At 40.1% G+C, this 14905-nt stretch overlaps 1 protein-coding gene across 4 annotated transcripts in view; it reads right to left on the reverse strand.

Moving 5' to 3' along the window:
* COL11A1 (collagen type XI alpha 1 chain) overlaps window positions 1–14905 on the reverse strand; it is a 261102-nt gene that overhangs the window by 46572 nt on the left and 199625 nt on the right. For all 4 annotated transcript variants that reach the window (XM_081194925.1, XM_081194923.1, XM_081194924.1 and 1 more), the window contains 6 exons: window positions 13496–13549; window positions 12140–12193; window positions 9564–9671; window positions 3871–3924; window positions 3442–3495; window positions 3285–3338 (listed from right to left, as the gene is read on the reverse strand). In XM_081194925.1, the coding sequence (XP_081051051.1) occupies window positions 3285–3338; window positions 3442–3495; window positions 3871–3924; window positions 9564–9671; window positions 12140–12193; window positions 13496–13549 (378 nt within the window). The remainder of the gene's footprint in view (window positions 1–3284; window positions 3339–3441; window positions 3496–3870; window positions 3925–9563; window positions 9672–12139; window positions 12194–13495; window positions 13550–14905) is intronic.

The raw sequence follows: 14905 nt of genomic DNA on the forward strand, positions 1-14905 counted from the left end.
AAAATTCAACCATATGGAAAACTTAGGTCTTTGAATCTGTAAAATTCAATTTCTGTTGAATTTACCCTAATAGGAGGGAGGTGGAGCTCAGATGAGAGAAGTGAGATTGAACCAAAGATAGTTGAATTTTGCCAAACGGTTTCCCTTTCATATTAATGGGTGAAAATTTCTTCTGAAATGTGCCCTACAGGAGTGGCTGGGGAAACCCAGCCAGATGGGCGGGGTATAAATAATAAATTATTATTATTTTAAATGATTATGGTACTTATTATCTACCCATTAAGATCTAAAATTCTTGGGTAAACCATTATCTAGCAGAGAGAAGCAAATGGAACCAGGATTTGAACGTGCCATTGACTCTGGAGTTCCCATGGTTTGGACACTGCAAAAAACTAACTCAATGAAACCATAGTATTACTAAAGTCCACCTCACTGTAGACTCCTTCATATAACCTACTTTGTATAATCCACAGTATTTCTAACACCCATGACAGGTAAAGTTAAATCTGGTAAATGAGGTAAATCCAAGGTGTACAGATTGCCTCATATTTTCAAGAAATGTAAGTCCTGCAGTGTTTCGTCTTCTCAAAACTCATTTTTGTTTTTATGTTAGATCATTACATTAAAATGTGTGGTTCTATTCAACTCAAGAGAACCAACAGGAATAAATTGCATTACATAAACGTGTCCTTTCCTACATATAATGGGATGGAAAAGGTCTAATCTGGATGCTGATCTTCCCAACAAAAAGTTAATAAAATACATCAGATAGTAAAAGAAGTTGGAAGAGTCTTAATTCTGGTGAAATAGCATTTAAGTCAATGTTAGGTCTACAATAAACTTAACATAGTATCAAAAACAGAATCATCCCATATACTATTACTGTTGAAATATCATCTTGGATGACTGGCAGAATCCGAGACCAGGGAGAAGAGTTGGTGAAAGAAGACTGGAAGAAATTTAAAGACTATTTACAGAAATATTGTAAAGTTAATGAATGTTAGAAGGATGTTGGATAGAAACTAAGGGGTTTCCAGCTGTAATGCTTTAGGAGATACAAAAAAAAGGTTTATAAATGGGTAAAAGTTTAATGGTAAGGATTTGCTGAACTAACAAATTGAAGTGGAATACAAAGAAGGGAGGTATGAGGAGGTCTGGGGAAATAAGCGTAAGGAAGATATATTATGGAAAACTATTTGTTTTTTAACTGTTTTTATGTTGTATTTAGTTTCTTTTAATTTTTTATTTTTTTCATTGTTATATTTTAAAAAACTTTAATAAATATCTTTTGGGGGGGAAAAAGAAATATCATCTTGGGAGGAAGACCGGTTCTTTGACATTCTCTCATTATTTTGTAAAAGTAACAGAGATTCTTGTGGCACCTTAAAGACTTACAGATTTATTATGGCATAAATATTTAGTGAGTCTGATGATGTGAACTCCAGCCCACCGAACTCCTGTCTATGCCATAATAAAAGTATTGCAGTGCAAGCCTACTCAAAGGTAAATACCAATGATTTCAATGGCATTTACTAAAATGAAAGTAGGTATGGAATTGTATTCTTAGTCTTTACCACACATGATTTACCGCAGGATTCTTTGTAGATTTTGCTCAACAGACTAACGTGACTATATCTGAGGACAAGGTAAAAATGGCTATTTTGAGACATGGTAAATTTGTGCTGGAATGAGCTTGCTGTGCCATTTTAGGTGAAGTATCCTTCTGGGAAAAATTAGAAGAACCTCTGTTTTCGAATGTAACCCATTCCGGAAGACCGTTCGACTTCCAAAATGTTCGCAAACTGAAGATCAATGGGTGGTTGGCAGAATCAGTTGAAAAAAGGGAGAAATGTGCCTCAGAAGCTGTTCGACATCTGAGTCGTGTACAAAACGAAAGTAATTACTTTCCGGTTTTTGGTGTTCAGGTTCCGAATCATTCATCAACGGAGACGTTCGAGAACCGAGGTTCCACTGTATGGATATAATTTTGAAGTTTGGCATAAATGCATATTTCCGCCTCTCCAACTTGGCACCACATATATTTGGCAAATGTATGCCAAGCTGCATGCCTGTTCTTCCTCAAGGAATTAGATTCTGCAATAGTTACTGGCCTGTGCTTGAGTTAAACATTACTTTGTGTGCATGGGGGAAGTGTGCCTGTCCTGGATCCCTGGAGTAGGAATGTATTCACTAGCTTTTAGTTTCCCAATGAGCTATTTCTAATAGCTCTTTGAAGCTCTTGAGTTTTAGCAGTGTTGCATGATATATATCCAAGTTATGCAAAGGTCCTAATGAAATCATGGAAGGAGAGCAGTCTGAATTGTATGCCACTCCTTTAATCAAGCTACATACACACAGAATAAATCATGCAAATTGCTCATAATGGCATATTTCACTTTGCACATTTTAATCTGGTTCTAGATATGGAATGCTGAGATGAAACACGAGGCTCAACTCAGATCCACTTACTCTTGGGGTATCTACTCATGCTGCTTCTCTACAAGATGAAGAATGAGATGGAGGAGTGCATTCATCTGACCATTAGACCTTCCTCATTGGGCAGATAAGCAAATAATGCTTAGGGACAACCCTGAACCTCATATTTTGTTCTTTTCCTACCTTGCACATCTTTGCTTGGTACAGCTAAAAAAGCTCGAATGATTCCAATGAGAATGAACACACTGTGGCGCTTGATTTTGAATTCTGATTCTCCACCAGACCTAACCACACATTTCCAAAATTCTCACCAACCATGAAATACAGTAATTTGGATCTGTTGGTTGTTAAACAGAACAAGAAGAAACCAGGGGCACTCCCCAATGATCTATTTATTGAACATTCATCCTGGTTTGCTTGCCGGGAGATTAGACAATGGTTGTGTACACAGCATCTATTTAAAGCACATGACTTCTTCCAAAGAAGCCAGGGAAATGTTTATTCAGAGTGCTGGGAATTATAGTTTCTGGGGTTCTTTGAAGGAAGTCATGTGTCAAAGGGCCTGTTTGTTTTGGATTTCCCAGTGCAGTCCCTTCACTTTTCTCATCACAAAATCTGATCTTTTAGGTTAGCAGACTTGCTGCGCAAGACCTACCTTGTCAACTATAATTGCATAATCTGAATTTGTATCTGAATTCCACCTGGAAACAGCAACAGTCTTGAAGCACCAGAACTAATTGGTATATGTATACAGCCATACATCCTAAAGCATAATATTAAAATCACTTGTGTGCGTCCTTTGCCACACCATTCATTGTTGTTCTTTTAAAGTTTGTTCGCTTACCCACCTTGTCACCAACACCTCCAACAGAGCCAACAGATCCTGGTGGACCTTGAGGACCCTGGGATGACAAAAAGAACGTCAGTTAAATCATGTGCTTTGCTTATTTGTTTAAAAATGGGGGGAAATTAATGTAAAAACTGTTCAAAGGATGCGTTTCTTACATCAGCTCCACTTGGACCCTGCGGACCTCTAGGGCCAGGGGGACCAGGAGGACCCTGTAGGAAACAAATACAAAATACAAATTAATCAGGTTTACATTCATTAAAGCCAGCACAAGGGCCATTCGCTTAGCATTTTACAGAACTAGCTAAGAGCTTCCAATGTATGACAAAGGGAGTCACAATTACAGTGAATGTGCCAATTCTAGTATCGATTCTTATAGCATTTGGACAGCCTTATTGGGCTGGTTCATAAACTAAGTTGGCTAGCTTACCACTAACAGTAATGATATCTGGAGCAAGGCTCACCTGAAGATCGTAGGACCAAGAGATAGGAGGAGAGGGTGAGAAGAAGGAAAGTCCTTCTATTTTTGTGTGTTACGCTATGTCATTCACCTACTGAACACTGAATAGCAGAGTAGAAGGACTTACCATTGGACCAACATCACCATTTTCACCTTTTTCCCCTGGTGGGCCAGGAAGACCCTAGGAACAAACAAACAAAAAAGAAAAGGATGGGTTTATATATTTAATTATCTCAGATTCTCTCAATGCAAATCACAATCCCCAATACATACATCTTTAAATGTAAGAACATTTCATTCCTGGCCGGCCAGCGAGTACCTTCAGGGACAGACAGCAGAAGGGTTTTCCAATGTGCATTTAGCAGAATGTGTTGTGTGGCCCTTCACCTTGTTCAGACCAGTTTGTAATGAAGTAATGAAGCATTTTTTTCTTGGCAAGTCTGCAGTGCTTAGTGGTAACTTTGCTCAACCCCCTTGAGAAGGGGATTTGCAGGTTCTCCAGTCCTTTGTTGGAAAATGAGCCATGGAGCAAGAAAAAAAGCCAACCAACTAAACAGCATCAGAATACTTGTGCTTTCCTGTTTTATCATCTAATGCATAAATGAGACAGCCTCGCTTTCCTTTATTGTACCGTTTTGTCCATTTCGATGTTTAATAGGCTATGCTGCATTCAGACGGAATGCTGTAACAGATAGTAAGACGCATCATGAAATCTATTCATTGATTGCAATAGGTGAAGGAAGGTAGAGGAGTTGCATTTTTGTCTCATTACCGCTTTCTAAATAATGACAGGTATTTTCCGTTATCTAGAGCTGCACTAAATGTGGGATGTACAACGGTAATTCCTGACATTGAGATGCTTGGATTGTGCACCGAATTCATTCAGAACCCCAGCATGCCTGGACACTGTGCCATTTGGAAGAAACTGTCTTGATGTATAAATTTATTAAGTTGTTTCACTCTCAAGAATTCACAAACTTTTGCTATTTTTCTTCTTCTTCTGAGTGCTACACTTCCTCAGAGGCAATCTGTTGGGGTCACATACTGGAGGTGAGCAGTCCCAGATATAGTGGGCAGACCAGACACAGTGGTGTGGGCAGAATCCCTTACCCTTCTCTGCCATCCCCATTTTCTCTCTATGTAGTAGCAGAGGAAGCCGTTTGGGCACCTGGGGTGGCACACCCAGGGGCGGGGTGAGCCACCCATAGAGGCGGGGCGCAATGGAGGGCCTCCAGAGTCTGCCTGCCTCCTCCCACTCAGCTGCCCTACAGCTGGGGGGAGGCAGCGGGTGGACCGTTTGGGCAGCGTGGAGCCTTTGCGCACCCAAGCCACCATGTCTCTCCCAGTTCCTTTTTTGAACTGAAAGCATTATAATTACTCTCTCCAACATCTCAACACTGGTCCTTATTGGAAAGACGGAAAAACAAACCCACAGGGCTGTGCCTATAGGGAAATTGCTGCAAGGGCCAATGGAACATTCCTGGGTGGGAAAAGTAGGGATGGATAGGAAACAAAAGAGGCAGGCTTCCTATTTAGAGTATAGGACTGTGCAGATCCTAAGGAGGAAGATGCCATTCGTCTCCATGGTGACCCCTCCACTTCTACCCAGCTGAACATCCATGGGGCAGAAATTGGGCTCCAAGTTTTAAATGAAAATCTTACATGATTTCACCAGTAGGTATCTATATCATTCCGAGCAGTGAATGCATTCTACAGTATGTGCAAATTCACTACCTTTTCAGGACTACATGGCCTCTTTTGAAACAGACTGAAAATGTAATTTTAAGGAACTATCCAAAGTGTAGTATCCCATTTTGCTTAAATTACCCATTTAGGCTGCAGCCCGCAATGGAAGGCTTGCCACACTTCAATAGGAGCGGCAGCTCACCCTTAGTGATCTCATTCTCTAGAAAAAGGTAAAATCACTAGCTATTTATGATGGACCATCTCTGAAGGGAAATTTGATACCAATTTGCTCGGTCAATAACCAATACGCTCAGCTGCTGAAATCCTCCACTTTACAAAATTGGAAAAAATTGGGCTTCACAGTCTCAATGATAATGTGTCGGTTACAGGTGACATCAATTTCATATCAATAGTTTAAAAGTGGGTGACGTGCAGCCTGATCCTCTCTATAGTTAAATTGGTAACCTTGGATTTAAACTGATTAGAGCCCCATTGAAGTCAACGGTACTACAATTGGCTTAAATAGTAGTACTTTGATTTAACTTGGTTGCATAACAGACTGCAAGTTACTTAGATTTATCCACTTCACAACTTGCATTGGAATAACTCTGTGGGATTTAACCCTCTAAAACAGCCTACTCTCAACTTTGGGTCCCCAGAGTTTGTTGGACTACAAATCCCACCATCCCTGACCACTGGTGTCCCTAGCTAGTGATGATAGGAGTTGTAGTCCAACAACCTCTGGGCAGCCAAGGTTGAGAAAGGCTGTTCATATATATATATATATATATATATATATATATATATATATATATATATATATATATATGCAGGTTTTGGTGTCTTCGGGTGTCTTCCCGTGTAAGAGTTGGGGTGTCTAGGCGACGTTTCGACGAGGTCTCACTCGTCATCTTCAGGCTGGTGCTTTCGGCTTCTTGTTACTGGAACAGAGCAGGATCTCAGTGTTTGAGTTCCTATAAATACTGTTGAGGGGGTGTGGTGTATAGCCTCCAACGTTCTGGGCAGAGAGGAAGTTCCCAGGTTAGTGTGTCTTTTCTTCTTTTGTTCATTAATTACTTGAGGGATATCTTGAGTGATTTCTTGAGTGATATTCTGAGTACCACTTAGGAGGGTCATTAGGTGTGGACACACTAACCTGGGAACTTCCTCTCTGCCCAGAACGTTGGAGGCTATACACCACACCCCCTCAACAGTATTTATAGGAACTCAAACACTGAGATCCTGCTCTGTTCCAGTAACAAGAAGCTGAAAGCACCAGCCTGAAGATGACGAGTGAGACCTCGTCGAAACGTCGCCTAGACACCCCAACTCTTACACGGGAAGACACCCGAAGACACCAAAACCTGCATTCCTGTACCCGTGAAAATCTACGAAAGCAAATATATATATATATATATATATATATATATATATATATATATATATATATATATAGTCCATGATATAGTGTGGTAGCCTTGTGAAATTAAGCAAGCCCTCCCTATTGTCACCTACAAAAGAATAAAGCATAATTTTTGTTTGTAGAGCTCCATTCTTGAGGTAGAAGTGGGAGGACACCAAAAGTGCCTAACTTTGGTTGGACTGCATCATTTTGTTTAGCCACACAATAAATATCTGAAGATAGCAGAGGTGCACTGATGACAGAAGGGTTAGGATAATTGCAGCTTAAATGTCTTGGATGAATAATTGCCTACAAATCTGCTCATTTGTAGGTGTGACTGTAGAAAAGGTAAAGACCTCTGTGTTGCAGATGCAAGTATTTCATCAATTACAATTTGCTGTCATGACAGATACTAACAACGTACCCAACAGTTTGTTATTAAGATTTATTGAGCCATAAACCTGCCTTTAGTAATTCAAATTTAGGCCCTCAATTATGTTGAAAGTTACATACGGGTTCAACTTTAAAAACCTGTAAGTGGTACTATTAACGGCCATGGGAGAACAGATAAGCCTAAGGTTAAGTATACTGCTCTTTGCCAAATCGCAATCTTCAAATACAACCTTGCAAATAATTGCAGTGACATATTTCCACCCCTGAAACTAGTGGGAGCTTTGCCACTTTGGTTTCAATGGAGCCAAGGTTTTCTTCCAACTCACAAGCAGCAGCTTTGCCAAATCAAAACTTATTTCTCTAGCTTCAGGTAGCCCTCTTCAAATATCTCAAGGGCTGTCACACGGAAGATGGAGCAAGCTTATCTTCTCCTGCTCTGGAGGACTCGGACCAAGTTACAAGAAAGGAGATTCCAACTAAATATTTGGATGAACTTTCTGACAGTAAGTGCTGATCAACATTGGAACGGACTCCCTCGGAAAGTTGTGGTCTCTCCTTCCTTGCAGGTTTTTAAGCAGACATTGGATGGCCATCTGTCATGGATGCTTTAGCTGAGATTCCTGCATTGCAGGGGGTGGACTAGATGACTCTAGGGATCCCTTCCAGCTCTACATTTCTATGATTCTATACAGTGCCAGGAGAGAAAGCTCCTCTAGTCTGGGCACCTTGGGGAAGGAAGGAACATTGCAAGAGTATAACATAAGGAAAATGCCAGGATGTGAAGGGGAGAGGCGAAGGGAGGTCACAAAACAGCATAAAAATGTGGCATCATTAGTATATCTGATGGGATTTGATAAGATTGAACTATTATAAACAACAAAAGGGGGGGAAAGCTGTGCAAGGTGTTCATTTTTACTATGCATTAGTAGCAAAGATAGAGCTCTTGATTGCTCAATGGCCCTTTATTACCACCAGCATCTTTGGCATCCTTAACACACTTGAAGGTTTAATGAAATGTAATTCCACTAGAGCTCAATGTTCATTCGTTTAAGCCTCTAAATAGTGTGTGGTTACCCTTATGCAGCGTTTCAGTAAATCAAAACACACAAAGGTGAAATATATTTCTCTTTTCGACGCAGACCAAATCGAAACTGCATTTCCATTCCTAAACACCTATACAGAGTCCCTGACATTTCCAGTACCTTTCGATGCTACACCAAGTTTGAATGATCACGTATTAAAAATCGAGTCTCTTCACTTAGAAATAAAGAAAAAGAAATCACGTTAAATTTTCCTGGCCCCAAATGTATTAATGGCAATTCAAGGAGAGAAGAGGGTTCTAAATAGGGCACTTGCATCAGATGTTCCACCCTGTACATGTTGCTATGTGAACTATTCAGCAGATTGGCTGTGAAGTAAATTGGTTGAGTGGTGCTATCCCTGGACCTTTGCTGCTGAAGGGCCCAGGGCTCATGAAGCTAATGCTCACGAAAGTACCCCTAGTGCAATGCCTATGAGAATGAGCTATGAGCCACAGGAAAATGAAAAGAATCCTGTTCAAACGGGATGAGGGTCCATGCAGCCCAGCTGCATCTGACCAGCCAGATGTTCCACTAGCAAGGCCATTCCCTCAGTGAAATGGTGGACTTCCTTGGTGAGAAACAAAAGCATTGTTTGTTGAAGGCAGAAATGGCATTGGAAAGGATCAATATAGTATAGGGGCAGGATTGACCATGATATCCCCAGGCTCAGGTTGGGGTATCTACCTGGTTGGAATCTGCACTCTGGTCACCCAGTGAGACCTTGCTTGTTTGGCTTGCACCACGGCAAGGTTCAACACTGGCCGATTCTCATGGAACTGGCTTGGAGAGGTCCAAACCCGGTGGATCTATTCTGTCAACAGGGAATGATGACCTGATCCTGACCCTAATGACATGCCTACCCTCATCCTGCCTGCTGCTGCCAATAAAGATTTGGCATGGTTAATGGTATCCTACCACCGTTGTACAACCTGGTTATTTTGCTGCTCTCATGGGTCGCCTAATGCGCCTGCCTGGGCAAAAAGTTATGGTATTTCAGCAGGAAGTTACAGGATATGCACTGATTGGAAATGAAGCAATGTGACCAACCCAGCACTTCTGTAGACAGTATTGAAATGAAGATGAGATGTGATCTCCCCAATAGCACCATGAGCACAAATCATCACAAATGTGCAATAAAAAGAATGTCTGGAGGGGTCCAAAGACTGGTCATTTTTAAACTATGAAACGCAGAATAAGGATACGCCCATTTTTTTGTGGGGAAGGAAGGTGGGAAGCAAATAAAATGATGAAACATACCTGAAGACCAATGGGACCTGGAGGACCAGGGAAGCCTCGTGGGCCTTCATCGCCTTTTTGCCCAAACATCCCTTGCTGTCCTCTTGGACCAGGTTCTCCATCACCCCCCTAGTAGATTAAAATAGGGACAACTACTGTCAGAATTTTACAGCCAGGTTTTTTTTTATAAAAAAAACACATCCCAAGTTAGTGATTATATATACACACACACAACTTGTGTTCTGATCCAAAATTATGTGCACTGAAATTAATGAGATCTAATTCTACATGATGTGAATGGGACACAATTTTGCATTTGTAAGAAGAGAGCTACATTGTGCGAACACATTCATTCAACAATTACGGTGAACTTAGCTTGTGTTCTCCAAATACAATTAAAGTAAGTGGCCCAGTCATAATAAAGTCACCCAATGCGATTTTGTTGTGCATTGATCAATGCAGCTACTGTGCTTAAGAGCTGGCAGATGCTGCTTAATTCTCATTTGGGAATATTTATGCTGACAGAACAATAGTTTCCAATAGGTTGGTTTGAATTTTCGATTACTTAATGATCTATACTGATGCTGGTTTTTCACATTGTTTCCACTAAATGGTTTAAATTGGTTTTATGTGAGTGTTGTGCTGGACTATGAAATGTTTTTAAAGTACTGTTTTAGTGGGATATGCCTTGAATGGCATTGCATAATTTTTTTAAAGGAATGAATGAATGAATTAAGAAAACTATATGGATACTTTTTAGCTACATTAGTTTTGCAAAAAGGTCTGACCAGACAATGGGTGAAAAGAAAACAGCACAGATTTTGACTTCAGCTCTGTAGGCTATATAAATTCCATTGACTTCAGTTACATTTAAGCAGCTAACAATGTACAAGTTTGCAACCTTTAGTCCATCCTTGCAAATAAGTCCATAAAAGTTACTAGCTTGCAAAACAGACATTTTTAAAGAGGTCATAAAATGGCATCAGACTTCAGGTGCCTGTCGCAAGAATGTCATAGGTACCACTCAGCAAAGTACATTCCATACAACAGTATCACAACTGATGTAGTGTTATGGGAATGGACAAAGTATTCTGGTCTGAGTGAAGGAAAACACAAATAAATCCACGGTGTATGCCAGAGCTGTCCATAATGCTACAAAAGTTGTGCATTCACTGCTCAGAAATTGACTCCAAAAGGCACCTAATTGAAGACTCAAATACCCAGCTCCTAAGAATGTTGCCTCAGAAGTAAGTCCCACTAAACTGAGCGGGCCTTAGTTCCAGAGAAGTGGGGCTAGGATTGCTGCTTGTCATATGTACATTCTTATTATTTAAATGGAAAACAAACAAGGCAGGTCCTGGCAGTCTCTGGTTTCCAGAGCCAGTGTGGTGTAGTGGTCAAGAGCAGTGGACTTGTAATCTGGTGAACCGGGTTCACGTCCCCGCTCCTCCACATGCAGCTGCTGGGTGACCTTGGGCCAGCCACACTTCTCTGAAGTCTCTCAGCCCCACTCACCTCACATAGTGTTTGTTGTGGGGAAGGAAGGGAAAGGAGAATGTTAGCTGCTTTGAGACTCCTTCGGGTAGTAATAAAGAGGGATATCAAATCCAAACTCCTCCTCCTCCTCCTCTTCCTCTTCTTCGTCTTCCTCTTTTTGTGGGCTCATTTTGTATCTCTTACCATGTGGCCCTGATGTTGGCTACAACTCCCAATTTAAATGCTGCCTCACACAGACATCTGCTGCAAATACCAGCAAATGTGGGGGTGATTTTACACCTGTATTGCTGAAGAATGCAGCATGGAGTGATGGTTTGAATATGTAAAGGAGCCATTAAAAATGTAACAACACAGACAGAACTTCCAGATCGCCAATGTCGTTTCTTTTCAAGGGAGTTAGATCGCACATTCAACTGGGAGCCATCAAGTTAATGAGTAATTAAGTGATGAGAAACAAAGTTACCGTTATCTAAATGAACATTCTAAATTGTAAAACAGAAACTTTAATTAAAATTGTGTGTGTGTGTGTACATACATACAGTGGACCCTCTGGATAAGAACTTAATTCATTCTGGGGGTCCTTACGTACCCCGAAAAGTCCACAACATGCGCACACAAGTCATGATAGAGCACTTCTGCACATGCGTGTGTGTCAAAACCCGGAAGTATACACTTCCGGGTTTGCCTCATTCGCAACCCGAAAGTTACGTTCCCCGAACGTAACTTAACCCAAGGGTCCACTGTATAATAAAAAAAGAGAAACAAAGTTATCAAGTGGACCTGTTCTTGGAAACACCACTCCAGCTTCCATATGCATTTAATAAACACATCTTGGAATGAACGGAGCCAAAGCATTTTCCCAATGTTTTGCTCATTCCTTTTGAATTGTTGCACTCATGGAAGACTGAAGCAGCAGAGCACTGACCCAAGACTGGAGCCTGCGGTAAGCAGAGCAGTGCGTAGACACGGATGCCTTGAGGATAAGATTTAAGATATTTCTCATTTTAAGCAACATAAATTATGCCTGAATCTTCAGTATAACTAATGAGAATTCGGGAGGGAAGGCACTCGTTAGTTATGCATAACAAGCAGAAACTTACAGCTATACCAGGAGCTCCGACGGGACCTTGAAGACCTGGTGGTCCAGGAGGACCCTGAAAGGAGGAGGAAAGAAGGTAATGTTGGCATCTAAAGTCAGACGAACAGCATCTCCACAGGAGGGCATTTTGCATTATTCAGGCCTAATAAGCATTTCCACATTTCTTTGGAGAGATGGTGCTGTTACTCCAAGGTCTTTTACATTCAAGGCAGTCAAGCATTATTTGTTCATCTCCCCAAATCTTAGACTTGCTTGTCTACAATACGGTACATTTGAAACTGACATTTATCAAAGGTAATTATGCTTGCAGTATTTTCAGGATATTTAAAAGTGGATTTCTGTTCAAACATGAATATGAATCACAACCTGCCCTGGCTTTTACAGAACTAAAAATATACCAGACCTTTCTGAGGAGATTTACAGAGAAAAAAAGCAACTAAAGTTTCACTATCCATATTGAAAACGAATGCTTCTTGTTGGAATTGTATTTCCCCAAAGGGACTGTAAGTTGCTCTTGCAATTGGACAATTCTTCCTAGACAGACTTAAATATTAAATACGTGCAACTGCATTGCACTCCCTGAGAAAAAAAAGGTCCAGGACGTATTTTAGATTAAATCTATTTATGCTGCCACAGGAAAAGGCATTACTGACAGAGCTGATTTTCAGTTAGCCATGCTTGAACATACAAATAAAGTGGAATTTAAAATTACATAAAACAACCTGTTCTCACATGCCAAACAAGTCTAAATAATTTCTTCCCAGAGGAGTTTTCATGTTATAAACTATATATAGTTCCTGAAAATATTCCCTTGTGATTACTAGTTTTGAGTTTGATAAAATTAAATGAAGAATTGCTTTAATCAAAGCAGAGGACTTTTTTAACCACATAAGAAATCTGAAACGTTGGTTTAAATGAAAAAGATTATTGAATGATATATTATTAATATAATATAATATAATATAATATAATATAATATAATATAATATAATATAATATAGCTTTCCTGCAAGCAAACAAAAGACATGCAAGCATGGACCTAGGTGAAAGGAAACTAAGCAAAACAGCAACAGACAATTGTGGAGGAAAATATGTTAACATATCTTGGAGCAAAGAAGTTGGTCAATTACTATCATCATTTAAAGGCATTATAAAGTAACATTGAACCCAATTCCTCTGGGTTTTTTTTTTTCGTTTCAAATGTGAATATCTCTGCAAAATGCAGGCCTCTTTCGTGCTTGCTCAGCATATTGGTTTTTTATTCATGTTTTCATTCTTTAATTCCCCAGCAATAAAGAATTGCAGTAAGCAATATAGTGAAGGAAATAGTCAGAAAAAGAAAGAAAAGAAAACTCACATTTTCTCCTTTGTCACCTTTGCTCCCTTTCTGACCTGGTTCTCCAATTTCACCCTGTAATAGAAGGGAAGACATTGTTAAATTGGTACTTTTAAGGAGCCTGCCTTTCCGTTCGCCGTGGCGAAGTGTCTATAAATGTCACCTTATTATTCTCTTTACCTTATAGCACCATTTTACAAGTAAAGGCCTGAAGGGGGCAATTTTGCATTGATCAATCACATTTCGGTGTGACAGATTAGTGCATGTATCGACTATTACAGTTCAAAGCACAACATGGCCTCGTATTGAAACCTACTTTAATTGGATTTTGAACGAAGGAAATTGTTTTGTTTTTGTTTATATTCTCCATGTCTCCTTCAATATAAAGTGACTGTAATTGCAATCAACTGAAGAGCAGCTTCGTGCTTCTGTGAATGTATCACAATTCTTATTATGGGCAGACATACCAGAGAATTACAGTTGACTCTATAAGACAGTGGTAATGTTCAGGCTATCTGGCTTAATTCAGCACATATTTTGGAAAGATGTTTGCTCACTATGCCTTTGGACACCTGTTAAGATACTGTAACCTAATTTTGCAAGACACTTGCTGATACTTAGGAGTAGTTTTTTTTAATGTTTAAATACAATTGAATACCATTTTTGAATCAAAATGGTAGACAGAAGCTTTCAAAACTGCAGGGTCATTTTGGGTTTCATAAATTCCCAAGCAATGATAGGTGCAAAACTGATAGTGAGATATAAGACAAGTTATCAGACAATGCAACCCATCCACTTATCCTTTCATGCAAGCCACAATTAATCTAGGAAGCATCTAATTAAACATAACTTTTCATTTCATCCAAACCCAGAGTTACCAGGTTGAGGATAAGACTGGGTCTAAATAATGAGTCTGGTTCAGAGACAAAACTGTGGTCAACGGATATTTTTTGCATTGCTTTCAGGCATGCTATGGAGGGAGAGGAAAATGGGTTGTGTATGAGGGCAAGAAGGCACATTAATGAATTGGGAGAAAGGGCAAAGGGCTCATTCCTATTTTGGTATATTAAGCAAAGACTATGGACTGGCCCAGTGAGAATGAGCTGCATAACTGAACAGGTATGCAGTGCAACAATGGGAAGTTTGCCAGCACATAAAGGTGTGGCGGGGGATATTTTTTAGGGAGAAGCAGTGGGCAGAATGGAGAATGTGTAACCCTACTCCTAGCTGTCACATTGCCAGACTTCCTAGATGTTTCTCCTGGACAATTGGGAATAGTAGCCAGGACAAAGGCATCTGGAATTTAAAAAAAAACCCTGATGGAATGTTTCTGGGCAAGAAAAGGATAACACCCTCCCCTCTCACTCAGCACATTTCTCTTGTAAGTATAGCCCCCTATTTTGCATGTCAGTGCCAAACGATGAATTGGGA

Source organism: Podarcis bocagei (genome assembly GCF_964188305.1).
Source record: "Podarcis bocagei genome assembly, chromosome: 5".
Classification (NCBI taxonomy): domain Eukaryota; kingdom Metazoa; phylum Chordata; class Lepidosauria; order Squamata; family Lacertidae; genus Podarcis; species Podarcis bocagei.